The sequence below is a fragment of the Garra rufa genome, chromosome 6, assembly GCF_049309525.1.
Source record: "Garra rufa chromosome 6, GarRuf1.0, whole genome shotgun sequence".
Classification (NCBI taxonomy): domain Eukaryota; kingdom Metazoa; phylum Chordata; class Actinopteri; order Cypriniformes; family Cyprinidae; genus Garra; species Garra rufa.
Window position 1 is genome coordinate 55,778,492 of NC_133366.1, and position 20,927 is coordinate 55,799,418.

Sequence of the window (20,927 nt, forward strand, 5' to 3'; positions counted from 1 at the left end):
GGAGTGATTAATCTGCACGTTTGTTTCTCTGTGTCAGCGCTCTGATCATCAGCGTGTGGATGTGATCATGCGAGCTCTGTGTGCGGTGCTGTGTCTGGGCCTGGTGGCGGCTCTGAATCGCAAACAGCAGGTGGCGCCGCAGGTCCGCAAGGCGCCGCAGGTCTTCCCCGGGAACCAGTGGGTGACGGAGAACTGCAGGCGGCTCTCCAACCTGCTGCGGCAGAAGCAGTCGGCCGTCCGTAAGCTGAGCGCGGCCGGAGTGGCGGTGGAGAGGGACAAGGCGCTGGCGGCGCCGGAGAAGCTGTTCCGCGTTCACACGCTGGAGGTGTTTCAGCGAGAGTTAAACGAGAGCGAGCGTTCGCTGTTCGAGGCCGTGGAGGGGCTGCAGCGAGTGCTCAAGGGGAACCTCAGAGACGTGGTCAGCATGAAGGACAGCAGCCGCCAGAGACTGCAGGCGCTCAGGGAAGCTGCCATCAAGGTCAGTGCCATATCCTGCAGAAATCTACAGAAGCCTGTCTTGGGGCCAATAAGATCTTTGCGTTCTCATGTAATAATGACCCATATAGGCCTGACCCTCAGTTATTTTAACCAGGTTTGTACTAAGACAGTGACATTTATAGACTAAACTTTGTACACACAAAATGAATCCAGCACATGCAGTTCACCTCCAGAACAAACATGTACAGATAATGTACTCACCCCCTTGTCCTCCAAGATGTTCATGTCTGTCTTTCTTCAGTTGTAAAGAAATTGTTTTTTGCCGAAAACATTTCAGGAGTGTTCTCCATATAGTGGATTTCAATGGTGCCCACGAGTTTGAACTTCCAAAATGCAGTTTAAATGCAGCTTCAAAGGACTCTAAACGATCCCAGCCGAGGAAGAAGAGTCTTATCTAGTGAAACGATTGGTTATTTTCTAAAAATATTTCTTTTTAACCACAAATGCTGGTCTTGTCTAGCTCTGCGATGCGCATGTGTATTCTGTTTACTCCGGTTCAAGACAGTTAGGGCAGAGGTTTTCAAAGCCAAAGGTTCGCAAAAGTATTTTGCTGGACTACAAATTGCATTTTTGTAATATTTTGAAATGTGCTATGATTTCATATTCAAAAGTGACTTATATAATGCATTTAATTTCAAATAAGCAAAACGTAAACACTTAAAAGCGGGCACTTCAAGGTTTCTATAAATATTAGGGATACACCGAATGTTTGGCAACCAAAATTCGGTGACAAGGCAGAATAAATGATAGCGAGCAATGAGGTGATTTGATCCAATAGAGGCGTGCACTAATGATCAAACATGTGGTCAGTGTGGAAGCATTTAAAACTCATTCCCAGCAGCGACAGCGAGAGACTGTTTAGAAGCGCATCGCATGTCTTCATGAGGAGAGAAAGGTTACTGTATGATGACTGAAATCATCCATTAGTCAATCAACTCCAGAACGTTCTGTTGTCTAATACACCAGACACCAATTGTGTTTATTCTGACAGCAGCTCCTTAGCCAGGGTTCAAAGACCAAAGATGACAATCATTCACAAATCTGCTGCTGCCAGCAAACACTAGGACTGAGCTCTTCTTGCGGGTTTACCACTAAATAAAACTCAACATGTTAGTATTGTCATTTTACTGCTGTTCTGTCAAATAAACTAAAAACAATCATTCCAACAGCTCTATTAATACATTTATTCTAACATTCTCCTTTGCTCAGCAAGGCTGCATTTATTTGTGCATTAAAACACATGCCTGATTCAAGAAGGGGCTCTTAAAAATCTCCAAAAAATATTATTTTACTTACTCATAACTTATTAATTTGAAGTTAAATTGTGGTTTGTTGGCAAAAAGCAAATATTGGCTGATTAATTTATGCAAAAAAAAAAAAATTGGCAAAATACATGGGGGAAAAACGGTAATCTGCCTTCAGCCCAGTGTGTAATTTTGTTCGGCTTCGGCCAAGAATTTTCATTTCGGTGCATTTCTAAGCAAAGCGTAAACACTTAGCAGGAGAAAATGAGTCCTTTGAAGCTGCATTTAAACTGCATTTTGGAAATACAAACTCGTGGGCACCATAGAAGTCCACTATATGGAGAACACTCCTCAAATGTTTTCCTAAAAAAGCATAATTTCTTTACAGCTGAAGAAAGAAAGCCGTTAACATCTTGTTTGACAAGGGCTGAGTAAATTTTCTGTTAATTTTTGTTCTGGAAGTGAACTAATCCTTTAAGCTTTTAAATGTTTCTTATATTCTGGGCTCCTCTGCTTGCATTTATATAGTTTGCATCATCAACGAGCTTAATCTTTTAAAGTGAGTGAATGTGTGTCTGCAGGAGGAGCAGGAGTACATGGAGCTGGTGGCGGCGGAGAAACACCAGCAGGAGGCGCTGAAAGTGGCGCAGGACGGCAACAAAACCCTGTCCATGCTGGACGAGATCCTGGAGGACGTGAGGAAGGCCGCTGATCGTCTGGAGGAGGACATCGAGGAACACGCCTTTGACAATAACAAACAGGTGCGGGCTTCAAAACACAGCTGTCAAAGATGAAATACGGCGCGGTGAAGAAGAATGTCTCTGAACCTGAAATACAGACCTTCACATACGTACAGAGTAAAATATGAACTATCTGTGAAATGCTTGACATCGACTGAACAGAACATATGTAATCACCTAAACATTATGAAGAAACACGTGTGCGTGTGTGCGGTTGCACACGTAATCCTAAATACGTTTTTGTCACAAACGGGACGACCAAGAGTGAGGATCCAAATGCAAGGCTTTATTTTGATGATCGTAGACAGGCAGACAGGGTCGAAAACACCAGCAAACATGAACAGCGAAGATAATCCAATAGCGTAATCCAATAAACAAGCGTGGGTCAAAATCCAAGTGGGCAGTCCAAATGAAACAATGAAATGAAAACAAGAAACTAGAAAACTAAGACTAAGACTGGGAAAACAAAAACAGAACTATGGCTAGGGAACAACAAGGAGACTAGGAAACCTGAGAGCAAAGGAAAACGCTTGGTAGAGTCCGCTGGAGCAAAACAATACTTCGCGATGTGTGTGTGTGATGAGCTGGCTTTTATGTCTGATAAACAGGAAGTAACCATAGAGGCAGCAGAGGGAGCAGCAACAGTCAGTGGGGGTAAGGGCTCCCTCTGCTGGCCTGGCGTGACATAGCCCCCCCCCAAGGAGCGGCTTCCAGACGCTCCAAAAAACAACAGGAGGAAACAGTCCAGGGGAGCGGTGGGGGGGCCAGGAGACTGAGGCAGAACAGGTTGGGCAAAGGCCCTCCAGAGCAGGGCAGGAGATTCAGGAGCCCTCCAGGGCAGGGCTGGAGGCAGAGCAGTCCTTTGAGGTGGAGCAAGAGTCTTAGGAGCCCTCCAGGGCGGAGCAGGAGGCTTAGCGACCCTCCGGGGCAGAGCAGGAAGCGTAGAAGCCCTCCAGGGCGGAGCCGAAGGCGGAGCAAGGGGTTTAGGAACCCTCCAGGGCGGAGCAGGAGGCGGAGCGGCCCTCCAGGGCAGAGCAGGAGGCGCAGGAGCCCTCCAGGGCGGAGCAGGAGGCGCAGGAACCCTCCAGGGCGGAGCAGAAGGCGCAGGAGCCCTCCAGGGCGGAGCAGGAGGCACAGGAGCCCTCCAGGGCGAATCAGGAGGCGCAGGAGCCCTCCAGGGCGGAACAGGAGGCGTAGAAGCCCTCCAGGGCGGAACAGGAGGCCGCATTATGGACTGGGACCTGGGGAGAACAGAGATAGAGGAGGCAGACAGAGCAAGGAGAGAAGTAGAGAGTTCATGGGAGAACGTGGCCTCCATAGCCGTGACCAGGCAGACGAGAACTTCAGGAACGACTTTCGTGGCAGTTCCTGGGCAGACAGAGACTTCTGGAACGGCCCCAGACGCCAAGACAGAGATGACAGGGAACCTAGGCGGTGCAGGCAGAGCAGGGAGTCTTGGCGGGGCAGACAGAGCAAGGGACCTTGGCGGAGCAGACAGAGCAAGGGACCTTGGCGGAGCAGACAGAGCAAGGAGTCTTGGCGGAACAGGCAGAGCAAGGAACCTTGGCGGAGCAGGTAGAGCAAGGAGTCCTGGCGGAGCAGATATAGCAGGGAACCCTGGCGGTGCTGGCAGAGCAGGGAGCACTGGCGGTGCTGGCAGAGCAGGGAGCACAGGCGATGCGGGCAGAGCGTGAAGCCTTGGCTGAGCGGGCAGAGCGTGAAGCCTTGGCGGAGCGGGCAGAGCGTGAAGCCTTGGCGGAGCGGGCAGAGCGTGAAGCCTTGGCGGAGCGGGCAGAGCGTGAAGCCTTGGCGGAGCGGGCAGAGCGTGAAGCCTTGGCGGAGCGGGCAGAGCGTGAAGCCTTGGCGGAGCGGGCAGAGCGTGAAGCCTTGGCGGAGCGGGCAGAGCGTGAAGCCTTGGCGGAGCGGGCAGAGCGTGAAGTTCCGCTATGTACGCCACCTCCGAAAGAGGTATAGGCGCAGCGGACATGCCTGTAGATGAGGTCTCCAGAACAAACTTGTGGGCAGACTCATGGGCCGAAGAGGCAACTGGGGCGCAGTGTGCAGCCCACACACTCAAAATGGCGATAGCCATAACAGGTAACACAGTTGGCAGAGGAATGCCCTCCGGGTCATTGGGCGTGGGGCTTGGGAGCGTTGGCTCTGTGTGACTTGGGAGCGTTGGTTCTGCATGGCTTGGCAGCGTTGGCTCTGCATGGCTTGGGAGCGTTGGCTCTGCATGGCTTGGGAGCGTTGGCTCTGCATGGCTTGGCAGCGTTGGCTCTGCATGGCTTGGGAGCGTTGGCTCTGCATGGCTTGGGAGCGTTGGCTCTGCATGGCTTGGGAGCGTTGGCTCTGCATGGCTTGGGAGCGTTGGCTCTGCATGGCTTGGGAGCGTTGGCTCTGCATGGCTTGGGAGCGTTGGCTCTGCATGGCTTGGGAGCGTTGGCTCTGCATGGCTTGGGAGTGAAGGCTCTGGATGCTCAGGGGAGATGTGACTTGGCAGTGAAGAAGTAGCTATGACCTGACTCGTCATGACAAGAGCAGCAGTGACTTGATTTGGCGTGAGAGGGACAGCTGTGGCTTGGCTTGGCGTGACAGGAGCAGCTGTGACTTGACTTGGCGTGACAGGAGCAGCTGTGACTTGATTTGGCGTGACAGGAGCAGCTGTGACTTGACATGGCTTTGAGGGAGTGGTTGTGACTTGAGTTGGCTCTGCTGGGGCAGCGGCGGCTGGACATGATTCAGGTGGTACTGCTGTGTCTTGATGTGACGCTGTAAGCGCTGTGGTAACTTGCTTATCTTCTGGAAGTGTTGGGGTGTTTTGCCTTGACTCAGGATGTGCTGCTTGACTTGGCTCAGGAAGTGCTGCTTGACTTGGCTCAGGAGGAACAACTGCTGTAACTTGACTTGACTTGACAGGAGCATTAGCTGTAACTTGACTTGACCTTGCAGAGACAGCAGCCATGATGTGACTTGACTTGACAAGAACAGGAGCTGTGTCGTGACTTGACTGTACCGGAGCAGCAGACATGGCGTTAACAGGCGATGGTTTGGTTGACGTGGCGTTAGCAGATGCTGGCTCGGCTGATGTGGTGTTAGCAGGCGCTGGCTTGGCTGATGTGGCGTGAGCAGGCGCTGGCTTGGCTGACGTAGCATTAGCAGGCGTTGGCATCAGGATTATGGCTTGACGTGCAGGCTCTGGCGTGGCGGCCATCTTGGGTGCAGGCTCTGGCATGGCGGCCATCTTGGGTGCAGGCTCTGGCGAGGCGGCCATCTTGTGTGGTAGCTCTGGTGTGGCGGCCATCTTTGCAGCGGGCTCTGGCGTGGCGGCCATCTTTGCAGCAGGCTCTGGCGTGGCGGCCATCTTTGCAGCAGGCTCTGGCGTGGCGGCCATCTTGACCAGGAACTCAGGAACGGGAGCCATCTTGTGAACGGGCTTTGGGACGGTGGCCTTCTTGTGAACAGACTCGGGAAGGGCGGCCATCTTGGGAATTGGCTCAGGAACAGCAGCCATCATGTGATCAGGTTCGGGGATGGCGGCCATCTTGTGAACAGGCTTGGGGGTGGCAGCCATCTTGTGAACAGGCTCAGGAAAGGCGGCCATCTTGTGAGCAGGGTCTGGAAGAGCGGCCATCTTGTGAACAAGATCAGGAAGGGCGGCCATCTTGTGAACAGGATCAGGAAGGGCGGCCATCTTGTGAACAGGATCAGGAAGGGCGGCCATCTTGTGAACAGGCTCAGGAAAGGCAGCCATCTTGTGAGCGGGGTCTGGAAGAGCAGCCATCTTGTGAACAGGATCTGGATGGGCGGCCATTTTGTGAACGGGTCTTGGGATGGCAGCCATCTTTTGAAGGGGCTCTGGGCTGGCAGACATCTTGTGCTGAGGCTCGGGGCTAGCAGACATCTTGTGCTGTGGCTCAGGACTAGCAAACATCTTGTGCTGTGGTTCTGGGCTAGCAGACATCTTGTGCTGAGGCTCGGGGCTAGCAGACATCTTGTGCTGTGGCTCAGAGTTAGCAGACATCTTGTGCTGAGGCTTTAAGCTGGCAGACATCTTGTGCTGTAGCTCCTCTAAAACACCCATAGTGAACGGAGAGCCAAACAACTGCAGTGCTAAATAAATGTATTGCTGGAGGGTCCAGCCAGGCTGGTGTAGTGGCATCAGGGAACCAAATGGCTCGGAAAGTCCACCACGAAAAAATATCATTAAACAGGCCTCATCCATTGAAGTAGCCTTTGCCAGTGTAATAAAATCCAAAATGTACTCCTCAATGGGACGCTCACCTTGACGGAGACGGATAATCTGGGTGGCTGGGTTCATGGTGAACTGCTGGTGGATAAAGCCGCTGGATCCGGGTGTGGCGAAGTATTCTGTCACAAACGGGACGACCAAGAGTGAGGATCCAAATGCAAGGCTTTATTTTGATGATCGTAGACAGGCAGACAGGGTCGAAAACACCAGCAAACATGAACAGCGAAGATAATCCAATAGCGTAATCCAATAAACAAGCGTGGGTCAAAATCCAAGTGGGCAGTCCAAATGAAACAATGAAATGAAAACAAGAAACTAGAAAACTAAGACTAAGACTGGGAAAACAAAAACAGAACTATGGCTAGGGAACAACAAGGAGACTAGGAAACCTGAGAGCAAAGGAAAACGCTTGGTAGAGTCCGCTGGAGCAAAACAATACTTCGCGATGTGTGTGTGTGATGAGCTGGCTTTTATGTCTGATAAACAGGAAGTAACCATAGAGGCAGCAGAGGGAGCAGCAACAGTCAGTGGGGGTAAGGGCTCCCTCTGCTGGCCTGGCGTGACAGTTTTACAGTTCATGTTTGGAATAGTTAAGATTTTTGAAAGACTAATTAATGTTTGCAAAAGTCTCTTTGCTCAGTTTAACAAATTAAAATAACTATTTTCTATAAGAATAAATTATATAATGTATTACATTTACTTATTTAGCAGACGCTTAATATTGTATTTTAATAATAATTTTTAAATAATAAATAAAAAAATCAGGTAGCTAGAATAGAATAAATGCGTTCGAGAGTCAATTTTAATGTATTTGTTTTTTAATTAATAAAAGGAAAACAAGTAGATCAAACAGAAAAATAATAGAGAACACTACTGTTAGAGAGTCCATTTTTTTATTATTGTTTTAATAAATAAAAAGAAAACAAGTAGATCAATATAAATAGAATAGAGAATGCTAGTTTTAGAGGGTCAGTTTTTCATAATTGTTTTAAATAAATAAAATGTAAACAAGTAGATAGAATAGAAAAACAATAGAGAACTAGTTTTAGAGGGTCAATTTTTTATTTTTTTATAAATAAAAAGAAAAGAAGTAGATAGATAGAAAAAGAATAGAAAACAGTAGTGTTAGAGGGTCTATTTTTATTTTTTTATTTTTTAATAAAAAGAAAACGAGTAGATCAAATAGAGAACACAAGTGTTAGTCAATTTATTTTAATAAATAAAAAGGAAAAAGTAGATAGAATCGAAAGAGAAGAGTCATTTAGAGGGTCATTTTTTAAAATAAATATGAAAGAAAACAAGTAGATCAAATAGAAAAAGAATAGAAAACACTAGTTTTAAAGGTTCCTTTTTTGTAAATAAAAAGAAATCAAGTAGATCAAATAGAAAAAAGAATAGAGAATGCTAGTGTTAGAGGTTTAAACTATTTTTTTTATCATAAAAAATATTATTTTTCTGGTGATGCAAAGCAGCTATTAGTCCCGTCTTTATTGTCATTAAAAATATTAATTTTAACACTTTTTACTTTATATTTTAACTCTTTTTTTTGGTGTAGCATAACCTACCTAGCTTAAATTGTGAAAGAATGAGTATTAGTTGACGTTCATCTCTGTGTGTCCAGATGAAGGGTGTGAACGTGGAGGCGGTCCTGAGGGTGGAGGAGGATGAGGAAGACGGCAAGAGGAAGAACGCGTCGAGGCAGGTGGCCAAAGGCAATCTGGGGCTCAGCATGCTGATCGACTCTCAGAATAACCAATATGTGCTGACCAAACCACGCGACTCCACCATCCCCCGCGCCGACCACCACTTCATCAAGGTCAGCACCTGATCTCTGACCTCTGACCTCTCACTGAGTGTGAGCCAAACGCAGGCTCAGCACTTTCACTCGGATGAGAAACGATCAACAAAAACCTTCATTTCCAGTTTGTTTAGAAGGCAGTCTCATGTGACACTAATGTAGATATAATCGAATGTGATTTAACTGTGTTTGGTGGCAGGATCTGGTGTGCGTGGTCATGTTGTCTCTGCCGTGCGGCTGGCTCTGTACGCTGATGGGACTGCCGCCCATGTTCGGTTACATCATCTGTGGGGTTCTGCTCGGCCCATCCGGACTCAACAGCATTAAAGTGAGCGATAAACCTGTTCAGATACACTGCTGTTTAAAAGTTCAGGATCAGTACGATTTTTTTGATGTTTTTTTTAAAGTTTCTTATGCTCATCACGGCTGATCAAAAATACAGAAAAAATATTAATATTATTATGATGCAAAACAATGTTTTTCTATATTAATATACATACAAATTTAATTTATATCTGTAATTTTCAGAATCATTATTGCAGTCTTCAGTGTCACATGATCCTTCAGAAATCATTCTAATATACCGATTTATTAACATTTATTATTTGTGCTGCTTTATATTTTTTTGCAACCTCTGATACTTTTTTCAGGATTCTTTGATCGATAAAAGGTTACAAAGAACAGCATTTATTTAAAATAGAAAGGTTTTCTAATAAAATACACTACTGTTCAAAAGTTAGGGGTCAGTAAATTTCTATTCTTGCTTTTTTTTTGAAAGAAATTAATACTTCTTTTCACCAAGGATGTGTTAAATTAATAAAAAGTGATAGCATAGATTTACACACTGCAAAAAAAATGCTTTTCTACTAGATTTTTTTTATCTTGTTTCCAGCCAAAATATCTAAAAATTCTTAAATCAAGAAGGATTTTCTAGACAAGTAAAAATATTGTCTTGTTTTCAGAAAAAGCAAGTCAAAATTAAGTGAGTTTTTGCTTGAAACAAGCAAAATAATCTGCCAATGGGGTAAGAAAAATAATCTTGTTTTCTGTTTGAAATAAGATTTTATTGCTTACCCCATTGGCAGATTATTTAGCTTGTTCTAAGCAAAAACTCACATCACTTTGACTTGTTTTTTTCTGAAAACAAGAAAATAATTTTTACTTATCTCGAAAATCTTTCTGATTTAAAATGTTTTTAATATTTTGGCTGGAAACGAGACAAAGTAAAAAAAGCATTTTTTTTGCAGTGCATTGTTAGATTTGCATCAAAGAAGCCTGAAACAAAGTATCACAGGTTCCAAAAAATATATGTTTCCAACATTGATCATTCTAATAATAAATCAGTATATTAGAAGGATTTCTGAAGAATCATGTGGCACTAAAGACTGGAGTAACAGCTGATGAAAATTCAGCTTTGCATCACAGAAATAAATTATATTTTAAAATATATTAAAATTAAAACCATTATTTTAAATTGTAAAAACATTTTGCAATATTAAAAGTTTTTTTCTGTATTTTTGATCAAATAAACGCAGCCTTGATGAGCATTAAAAACTTTAAAATACATTAAAAATCCCAAACTTTTGAGGTGCAGTGTACATGCAGATCTCACTGGACACGTATGTGATACTGTTTCCTGTTCCTCCTGCAGTCTATGGTTCAGGTGGAGACGTTAGGAGAGCTGGGTGTGTTCTTCACTCTTTTTGTGGTTGGTCTGGAGTTTTCACCCGAACGCCTCCACAAGGTAAGAACAAGTGCAACACGAAAAGGACAAAAGACAAAATCAACAGGCTTGAGAAAAGAGCTTATTTAGTGAAACTTATTTAGTTCCAAACCTTACGAGGAAAGAAGATGTCGTTTTAAAGATGAAGCCACTGACGTCTGTAGTATTTTTGTTTTCCATGCTACCGTCAGCAATCTTCAACATATCATCTTTGGAGTTTAACAGCTTGGAAAAATCTTGAGGTTGAGTAAACAATGACAGGATTGTTTTTTTTTTGTTTTTTTTTGGATGAACTGTCTCTTTAAGAAAAGCATGTGGAATCATTTAATTGGGTGGAGATGTGTGAAAAGTCACTGCAAAAAGAGCCAAACCTCCAGTTGTTCAGGAGATTCGTCCTCTAGTGCCGCAGAAATACAGCAAAAACCGAAACAGACGTATTTCTCATCTGTGTGCTGCTGGAAACACAGTTACTCAGCGTTTGGTTTCCTGTTCATTATGCAACAAATTACAAACCAACCACTAGTTACTGTGTCTCACTTCACTTCTCATGTACAGACAGACAGATGGATAAATGGATAGATAGTTAGTTAGACAGAAAGACTTGGGGTCAGTTGCATAAGCTTAGCTGCTATAGTAAACATAAAAATGATCATTTACTCACCCCCATGTCATCCAAGATGTCTTTCTTTCTTCAGTCGCAAAGAAAGTTTTTTTGAGGGAAACATTCCAGGATTTCTTCTGGAAGTGAAGTAATCCTTTAAATACATACAAATACATATACATTTAGATTCAAGTTAGACCTGTCTTTAGTCCTACAAAGCTGACTAAGGGTGTGTTCACACTTGTCAGGTTTGGCTCGATTAAAACAAACTGGTGGAGCGACCGCTCTTCATTTCAGTAAGTGTGAACACTCTGGTGCAGTTCGAATGAAATATGTACGCAACACGGACCAAATACTTCTAAATGAACCAAAAACAGGAAGTAATGACAAGATGCAACGCTACGTGATATGATTTCATCAAGGGAACAAGCGGTGTATCCAAAACAAAATGAGCAGAGGGCAAACGTGGAGCAACGAGGAGGTAAAGGGCCTTTTATGAGCTCTTTGTGAGTTCACAGGTGGTGAAAATAAAATCATATACACGCAAGATGTGACCAGATGTGTCATTTTACCTTTTTGGCCAAATTAACCAAACAAACTGAAATACAAGTGTGAACACAGCCTAACTTGTAAGACTAGTCTACGCCTCTTACACTGCAAAAAATGATTTTCTTACTCTGATTTTTGTCTTATTTCCAGCCAAAATATCTAAACATTCTTACATCAAGAAGGATTTTCTAAACAAGTAAAAACTTGTTGTGTTAAATTAATTAATTAAATTAATTAACACAACAGAAAAAATATTAAAAAAATATTAAAATTATTATGATGCAAACAATGTTTTTCCATATTAATATACATAAAAATGTAATTTATATCTGTAATTTTCAGAATCATTATTGCAGTCTTCAGTGTCACATGATCCTTCAGAAATCATTCTAATATACCGATTTATTAACATTTATTATTTGTGCTGCTTTATATTTTTTTGCAACCTCTGATACTTTTTTCAGGATTCTTTGATCGATAAAAGGTTACAAAGAACAGCATTTATTTAAAATAGAAAGGTTTTCTAATAAAATACACTACTGTTCAAAGGTTAGGGGTCAGTAAATTTCTATTCTTGCTTTTTTTTTGAAAGAAATTAATACTTCTTTTCACCAAGGATGTGTTAAATTAATAAAGAGTTATAGCATAGATTTACACACTGCAAAAAAATGCTTTTCTACTAGATTTTTTTTATCTTAAAATATCTAAAAATTCTTAAATCAAGAAGGATTTTCCAGACAAGTAAAAATATTGTCTTGTTTTCAGAAAAAACAAGTTGAAATTACTGTTTTTGCTTGAAACAAGCAAAACAATCTTGTTTTCAGTTTGAAATAGGATTTTTTTTGCTTACCCCATTGGCAGATTATTTAGCTTGTTCTAAGCAAAAGCTCACGTAATTTTGACTAGTTTTTCCTGAACACAAGAAAATCTTTTTTACTTTTTAGAATTCATCATTTTTAGATATTTTGGCTTGAAACAAGACGACAAACCTAAATAAGAAAAGCATTTTTTGCCGTGTGTGCAACCAGCGAACAATGTACATAATTATAACGCACTCATTATGATCAGAAAGTAAAGTAGTGATTTCCAAGTTCTACTTTTGACTTTCCTTGCATCTCTAAATGATTTACCCAGTCATAACATTGTCCCGAGGACAGCAGATGGATGTGATGTGATGGTTGTTGTTCAGGTGTGGAAGATCTCGCTGCAGGGCTCTGGGTATCTGACTCTGCTGATGGTGGCCGCTGGACTGGTCTGGGGTCAGCTGCTCGGCCTTCACCCCACACAGACCGTCTTCGTCTGCAGCTGTCTGTCTCTCTCCAGCACTCCGCTGGTCTCTCGCTTCCTGGCCGGAGGATCCAGAGGAGAATCGAAGGATGGTGAGATCAGGATAGAGACCTTCAGCTGGAGATCAGTGCGACCTGTCTGATCCGTGTTTATGAACGTGTGTGTGTGTGTGTGTGTGTGTGTGTGTGTGTGTGTGTGTGTGTGTGTGTGTGTGTGTGTGTGTGTGTGTGTGTGTGTGTGTGTGTGTGTGTTCAAGCAGGTGAGCTGGACTACAGCAGTGTTCTGCTGGGCATGCTGGTCATGCAGGACGTGCAGCTCGGCCTCTTCATCGCGGTGATGCCCACGTTCATTCAGGGAGGAAATGGAGACGTAGACAGGTGAAGCAGCACTTGCAGGGACACATTCATTAAGGATGCATTAAATCAATCAAAAGTGACAGTAAAGACATTTATAATGTTACAAAAGATTTATTTTTTAAATAAATGCTGTTCTTTTGGACTTTCTATTCATCTGTGAATCCTACAAAAAAACGCAGTAAATCAGTATATGTGACCCTGGACCACAAAACCAGTCATAAGGTTAAATTTGACAAAACTGAGATTTATACATCAATAAATAAGCTTTCTATTGATGTATGGTTTGTTAGGATAGGACAATATTTGACTGAGATACATCTATTTGAAAATCTGGAATCTGAGGATGCAAAAAAATCAAAAAGACTGAGAAAATCACCTTTAAAGTTGTCCAAATTAGGTTCTTAACAATGCATATTACAAATCAAAAATTACATTTTGATATGTTTACAGTAGGAATTTTACAAAAAATCTTAATGGAACATGAACTTTACTTAATTTCTTAATGATTTTTGGCATAAAAGAAAAATCAAAAATTTTGACCCATGATATGTATTTTTGGCTATTGCTACAAATATACCCCAGCGACTTAAGACTGCTTTTGTGGTCCAGGGTCACATATTAGAATGACTTCTGAAGGATCATGTGACGCTGAAGACTGCAGTAATGAAACTGAAAATTCAGCTGTGCATCACAGACATAAATTACAGTTTAACAGATATTCACATAGAAAACAGATATTTTACATTGTAATAATATTTCACAATTTCTACTGTAGTTTTGATCAAATAGACTTCTTTAACAAACATTAAAAAACAAACTTTTGCCTTTTCCCGCTCAAAAGTTTGGGATCAGTAAGACTTGTATTGTTTTTTTAAAAAAAGTGTATTTTGTATAAGGCTGCATTTATTTAATTAAAAATACAGAAAAAAAAACAATAATACTGCAATTTTTTATTATAATATACAATAATAGTTTTTATTTTAATATGATTTAAAATAAAAATTAATTATTGTGATGTTGCGAATTTTCATCAGATGTTACTCCAGCCTTCAGAAAACATTCTAATATGCTGATTTATTATTAGAATTATCAATGTTGGAAACAGTTGTGCTGCCAAATATTTTTTGGAACCTGTGATTGTTTTTTCAGGTTTCTTTGATTAAGAACAAGTTAAAAAGAACAACATTTATTCAAAATATAAATATTTTCTAACAATGTAAATCTATCACTTTTTATTAATTTAAATAATAGAAAATAGAAAGAAAAAAAATGTACTGATCCCAAACTTTTGAAAAGCAGTGTATATTGTTAGAAATCCTTTCTCTTTTTTAAATAAATGCAGTTTTTTTTTAACATTTATTGATCAAAGAATCCTGAAAAAAGTATCAGAGGTTCCAAAAAAATATTAAGCAGCACATCTGTTTCCAACATTAATAATAAATCAGTATATTAGAATGATTTCTGAAGGATCATGTGACACTGAAGACTGGAGTAATGATGCAGAAAATTCAGCTTTGTATTACAGAAATAAATTACATTTTAAAATGCATTCACATAGAAAATGGTTATTTTAAATTTAAATAATATTTCACAATATTACTATTTTTTTCTGTATTTTTGATCAAATAAACGCAGCCTTGGCGAGCAGAAAAGTTGTTTTTAAAAACCATCAAAAATCTTACTGATCCCAAACTTTTGAGCAGCAGTGTATATTTACTAAATAAAATATTTGCAAAAATAAAATGAAGCTTGTAAAGATGTCAAATGCAAAAAATGAGCTTCATTTTCTTTGGGACATGAACATTAACCCGTGTTTCTGGTCAGTGTGCTGATGGGGGCGCTGCATGTGCTGGTTCTGGTGGCTCGTGTTCTGGTGTCTCTGGCGGCCGTGCTGCTGATGTGTTGGCTGCTGCGCTCTCATCTGGTCGGTCCGTTCTACAGGAAGCTGCATGCGGAGAGCAGAGGGAACAAGGAAATACTAGTGCTGGGCACCAGTGCCTTTGTCTTCCTGATGCTGACGGTAAGTCGCTCACTTGTGCTGAGAATGAGCTGGAGTGTCGTCTTTCCTCAGGTTTGATGTTGAAACGCTGATGTTTCAGGTGACAGAATTCATGGACGTGTCGATGGAGTTGGGCTGCTTCCTGGCAGGAGCGCTGCTCTCCTCACAAGGTCACATGGTCACCACTGAGGTCATGAGCTGCGCTGAACCAATCAGAGACTTCCTGGCCATCATCTTCTTTGCATCGATTGGTAAGTGGAGCTGAAAACATGTATGTGACTCTGCACTGCAAAAAATGCTTTTCTTACTTACATTTTTTTTTTCTTGTTTTCAGCCAAAATATCTGAAAATTCTTAAATGAAGAGTAAAAATCTGACAAAACAAGTCAAAATTAAGTGCATTTTTGCTCGAAACAAGCTAAATAATCTGCCAATGGGGTAAGAAGAAGAATCTTGTTTTCTGTTTGAAATAAGATTTTTTTTCGTACCCCATTGGAAAATTATTTAGCTTGTTCTAAGCAACAATTTTGACAATTTTTTTTCTGAAAACAAGAAAATAATTTTTACTTGTCTAGAAAATCCTGCTTAATTTAGGAATTCTTAGATATTTTGGCTGCAAAAAAGACAAAAAAATCATAGTAAGAAAAGCTTTTTTTGCAGTGTGCACCACAAAACCAGTCATAAAAGGGTCAGTTTCTTTAAATTGAGATTTGAGAAAGCTGAATAAATAAGCTTTCCATTGATCTATGGTTTGTTAGGATAGGACAATATTTGTTGAGATACAACTTTTCGAAAATCTGGAATCTGAGAGAAAATCTCCTTTAAAGTTGTCTAAATGCACTACAAAAAAATGCATTTCTTAGATTTTTTTAAGATTTTGTTTTCAGCCAAAATATAAAAATATTCTAGACGAGTAAAAATTATTGTCTTTTTTTTTTTTTCAGAAAAAAAATCTAAATTAAGTGTGTTTTTACTTGTTCTAAGCAAAAACTCACTCGCAAAAACAAATCCTTCTTGATTTAAGTATTTGTGGATATTTTGTCTGGAAACAAGACAAAAAATCTAAATCAGAAAAGCAATCTTTGCAGTGCATTTGGACAACTTTAAAGGTGCTTTTCTCAATATTTAGATTTTTTCGCACTCTCAGATTCCAGATATTCAAATAGTTGTATCTCAGACAAATATTGAGCCTAACCCTAAGTAAGAAAAGCATTTTTTGCAATGCATATTACTAATCAGAAATAAAATTTTGATACGTTTACAGTAGGAAATTTACAAAATGTTTTCATGGAACATGAGCTTTATTTAATATCCTGATGATTTTTGGCGTAAAAGAAAAATGTATAATTTTGACCCATACAATGTATTTTTATCTATTGCTACAAATATACCTGTGCTACTTCAGAGGTATATCTAATGACTGTTGTTTTCCACAGGACTGCACGTGTTCCCGACCTTCGTCCTGTATGAGCTGACCATCCTGCTGATCTTGACCTTCTCGCTGGTCATTATGAAGGTAATCGTGTTCATATCAAACTCATTTCTTTCCTCTGATGTGAGAATCTCACTGTGATGTTTTGTTGTCAGTTCATAATGGCGGTGGTGGTTCTCTCTGCCATTCTTCCTCCGGGATCGCGTCACATCCGCTGGCTGGTGTCTGCCGGACTGGCGCAGGTCAGCGAGTTCTCCTTCGTCCTGGGCAGTCGTGCTCGCCGGACCGGCATCATCTCTCGAGAGGTTAGTGATCTCACTGCATTCATCTGACGACGAATTCTCTCTCTTTGCTCCCTGAATGTTTTCTCCAGTCTGTATAGTCATCTCTTTCTAGTGCACTATGTGCTTTCAGACATGTGTATGAATGTGTTGATTATTATGGTTGATTAAAAGTATTAAAAAACATTTTCGTTAATTGAAATAAAATATTAATGTTTGACCTTTTTCTAAAACTAAAACTGAAATATAAATCAATTAAGTGTAAATAGAAATATTACAGAATGACTAAAACTTAAACTAAAATTAAAATATTTTTAATCTTTTTTTATATATTTTTATTAGTTTTTGTTGTTTATTAATTTTATTTAATTTTTTGTTATTTTAAAGGATTAGTTCACTTCCAGAGCAAAAATGTACAGATAATTTACTCACTCCCCTTGTCTTTCTTTCTTCAGTCGTAAAGAAATAGTTTCTCTCCATATAGTGGACTTCTATGGTGCCCTGAGTTTGAACTTCCAAAATGCAGTTAAAATGCAGCTTCAAAGAACTCTAAACGATCCCAGCCGAGGAAGAAGAGTCTTATCTAGCCAAACGATTTTTCATTTTCTTAAAAAAAAAGCACAATTTATATACTTTTTAACCTCAAATGCGCGTCTTGTCTAGCTATGCAATGCATACTTTGTGCACTCCAAAACTAGACGAGATTAGAAAGTGTAAAAATATTAATTAATTTAAGAAAATGACCGATCGTTTCGCTAGATAAGACTCTTATTTCTCGGCTGGGATTATTTAGAGCCCTTTGAAGCTGCATTTAAACTGCATTTTTAACTTTCAATCCCTTGAGCACCATTGAAGTCCACTATATAGAGAAAAATCCTGGAATGTTTTCCTCAAAAAAAAAACGTAATTTCATTGCGACTGAAGAAAGAAAGACATGTAGATCTTGGTTGACATGGGGGTGAGTAAATGATCAGGAAGTATTTATTTTGGAAGTGGAGTAATCCTTTAAGTTGAAGTGCTGAAACTAAAACTGAAATATAAATCAATTGAAGCTAAATAGAAAAATTACAAAAACGACTAAAAATCACAAAAGTACATAATAAAATTACTGACGCTACAAAATTTAAAATTAAAGCTAATTCAAAATATTAACAAAACTATAGTAGTATATAAATAGTCTGTGTCATTGAGTTGTTATTATTATAGTTTTAATATTTGGAAGTTTTCTGTTTTAATTTTTTGCCTTTTTTTAATTTCGTTTTTATTAATAAATTAATTTTTTGTGTTATTTTTTTACAGTTAACATTTATTTATTTGTAAGTTTTTTTTCATTGTTTTAGTTTAAATTATCTGTAATAACCCTGGCTATATTTCCATGAGCTCCTCATGCTCCTCTGTTGTTCCTCACAGGTGTATCTGCTGGTTCTCAGCGTCACCACTTTAAGTCTCCTCCTGGCTCCGGTCTTATGGAGAGCCGCTACACTCAAATGCATCCCGCGGACCGAGAGGAAACCGCTCACATGAGCTGCGGCGCACACGGATGAGCTGCGTTACGCATTAATGCATCATATTGATGCCAACAGAAGGGTGGGGCTTTAATATATGAAATATTTTCGCAGTCATGAACGTAAAGGGCACAGCTTGCAAAAGGAAGACTCTGCCTTTTATAACGTGTCATCATGTCTTAAATTTAACCAAACCTTATTTATTTCTGTAATATGTGCCTTGAAATGATCTGATGTCAGCAGACGAGCCAAATAATGCACTTGTTATGAAGTAAAGGAGCTTTCGCACTACAGATGTCGGTACGTGTTGATAGATATGTGAGTTTACTGAAGAAGATTCACAGAAGAGCTAAAGCTTGACCGGATTCACTCATGATTCATGCAGAAGTTGAACTCTAAGCACAAGGTGGCAGTTCTTTAGTAGGAAGATAATTCAATTAATCATAGACAAACTATAACTGGAGTATTCTGAATTCTTTCTGGACTGTTGATTCTCAGTCAGGATCAAATCATACTATTAAAAACATCTCTTCAGTCATTGGGGTTTCTTTATTTGTTAGATGATATGAACATTTTGTGATTATATGCAGTGTTAAAACCACCAGACACACTATGACATGATCAAACAATAATGTTTCAAAGACATAGGCTACTAAAACAATCTTACATAAAAGTAAAGGAGCAGATAATGTAAACATGCTACTGTAGGTATATATACAGTCAAGCCCAAAATTATTCATACCCCTGGCAAATTCTGACTTAAAGTTACTTTTATTCATCCAGCAAGTTTTTTTTTTTTATTGGAAATGACACAGGCTTCTCCCAAAAGATAAAAAGACGATGTACAAGAGGCATCATTGTGGAAAAAAAAATATTTCTCAGCTTTTATTTACATTTGAACAAAAAGTGGCATGTCCAAAATTATTCATACCCTTTGCAAACTGTCACAGTCTATGGGAAAATCCAAAGTTCTGTACCATTCCAAATAGTCCAAGCTGTTCTAAAGCATCCCAATTACCCTGATTCATTGGGAACAGCTGTTTTAATCAACTCAACAGGTGAAAAACAGAAGCTCTCTGCTGTTGGTTTGTGGACAGTCATGGCTAAGACAAAGGAGCTCAATGAGGACCTGCGGCTGCACATTGTGGAAAGGGCTATAAGACCATATCTAAATGTTTTCAGTTCCAGTGGCTACAGTGAAAAGTATTATTAAAAAATACAAGACATTCCGCACTGTGAAAAATCTCAGAGGACGTGGTCGGAAGCCAAAAGTGACACCTGTGCTGGCCAGGAGGATAGTGAGAGAGGTCAAAAATAATAACCACCAAGGCCATCCTGATGAATCTGGGCTCTGCTGGTGGAACATCTCAAGACAGACAGTCCAACAGACACTGAACACCGCTGGGTTCCACAAGGACACTACTTCTCCAGATAAGGCACACAAAAGCCCTCTTGGCCTTTGCAAATGCTCATCTGGACAAAGAAGAAGAATTCTGGTCTTTGGTTTTATGGTCAGATGAAACAAAAATTGAATTGTTTGGCCACAATGATGTAGCCTTCATTTGACGTAAAAAAAGGAGAAGCCTTCAACCCTAAGAGCACCATCCCCACTGTCAAACATGGCGGTGGGAACCTAATGTTTTGGAGGTGTTTTTCAGCTGGTGGAGCAGGGAACCTAATCACAGTAAACAGCACCATGAAAAAAGAGCAATGCATCAAAATTCTCAACTACAACATCAGGCAGTCTGCAGAGAAACACCAGTGGACATTTCAGCACGACAACGACCCAAAACACACAGCAAAAGTGGTGAAGAAATAGTTAGCAGACAAAAACATTAACGTTTTGCAGTGGCCCAGCCAGAGTCCTGACTTAAATCCAATTGAGAATCTGTGGAGGAGCTAAAGATCAGGGTGATGGTGAGGAGACCCTCCAACCTGGAAGAGTTGGAGCTCATGGATAAAGATGAATGGGCAAAAATACCAGTGGAGACATGCAGAAAGCTGCTCAGCAATTATAGGAAGCGTTTGATTGCTGTGATAGCCAATAAAGGCTTTTCTATTGATTATTGAGAAGGGTGTGAATAATTTTGGACATGCCACTTTTTGTTCAAATGTAAATAAAAGATGAGTAATATTTTTTTCCACAATGATGCCTCTTGTACATCGTCTTATTATCTTCTGGGAGACATCTGTGTCATTTCTAATCAAAAAAAAAAAAAAAAAAAAAACTTGCTGGTTGAATAAAAGTAACTTGAAGTCAGAATTTGCCAGGGGAATGAATAATTGACTATATAAACACTACCGTTCAAAAGTTTGGGGTCAGTAAGACTTGTAATTTGTCTTTAAAGAAGTCTCATCAAGGCTGTATTTATTTGATTAAAAATACAGAAAAAAACAGTAATATTGCAAAATGTTTTTACAATATAAAATAATGTTTTTTATTTTAACAATCATTTAAAATAGAATTTAATCTTGTGATTAAAAGCAGAATTTTTATCAGCTGTTACTCAGTGTCACATGATCCTTCAGAAATCATTCTAATCTGCTGATTTATTATTAGAATGATCAATGTTGGATAATATCAACAGTTGTGCTGCCAAATATTTTTTGGAACCTGTGTTTTTTTTTTTTTCAGGATTCTTTCATGAATAACAAGTTTAAAA

The 20,927-nt window shown here is 40.2% G+C and overlaps 1 protein-coding gene across 1 annotated transcript in view; it reads left to right on the forward strand.

Moving 5' to 3' along the window:
• LOC141336251 (transmembrane and coiled-coil domain-containing protein 3-like) overlaps window positions 1-19,065 on the forward strand; it is a 22,951-nt gene extending 3,886 nt beyond the window's left edge. Inside the window, exons 2-13 of the mRNA XM_073841803.1 lie at window positions 38-478; window positions 2,324-2,503; window positions 8,356-8,550; window positions 8,732-8,860; window positions 10,184-10,276; window positions 12,595-12,784; window positions 12,952-13,069; window positions 14,873-15,068; window positions 15,148-15,298; window positions 16,483-16,562; window positions 16,634-16,783; window positions 18,170-19,065. Coding sequence (XP_073697904.1) covers window positions 68-478; window positions 2,324-2,503; window positions 8,356-8,550; window positions 8,732-8,860; window positions 10,184-10,276; window positions 12,595-12,784; window positions 12,952-13,069; window positions 14,873-15,068; window positions 15,148-15,298; window positions 16,483-16,562; window positions 16,634-16,783; window positions 18,170-18,283 — 2,007 coding nt within the window. The 5' untranslated portion in view covers window positions 38-67 and the 3' untranslated portion in view covers window positions 18,284-19,065. The remainder of the gene's footprint in view (window positions 1-37; window positions 479-2,323; window positions 2,504-8,355; window positions 8,551-8,731; window positions 8,861-10,183; window positions 10,277-12,594; window positions 12,785-12,951; window positions 13,070-14,872; window positions 15,069-15,147; window positions 15,299-16,482; window positions 16,563-16,633; window positions 16,784-18,169) is intronic.
• The last annotated feature ends 1,862 nt before the right edge of the window (window positions 19,066-20,927 follow it).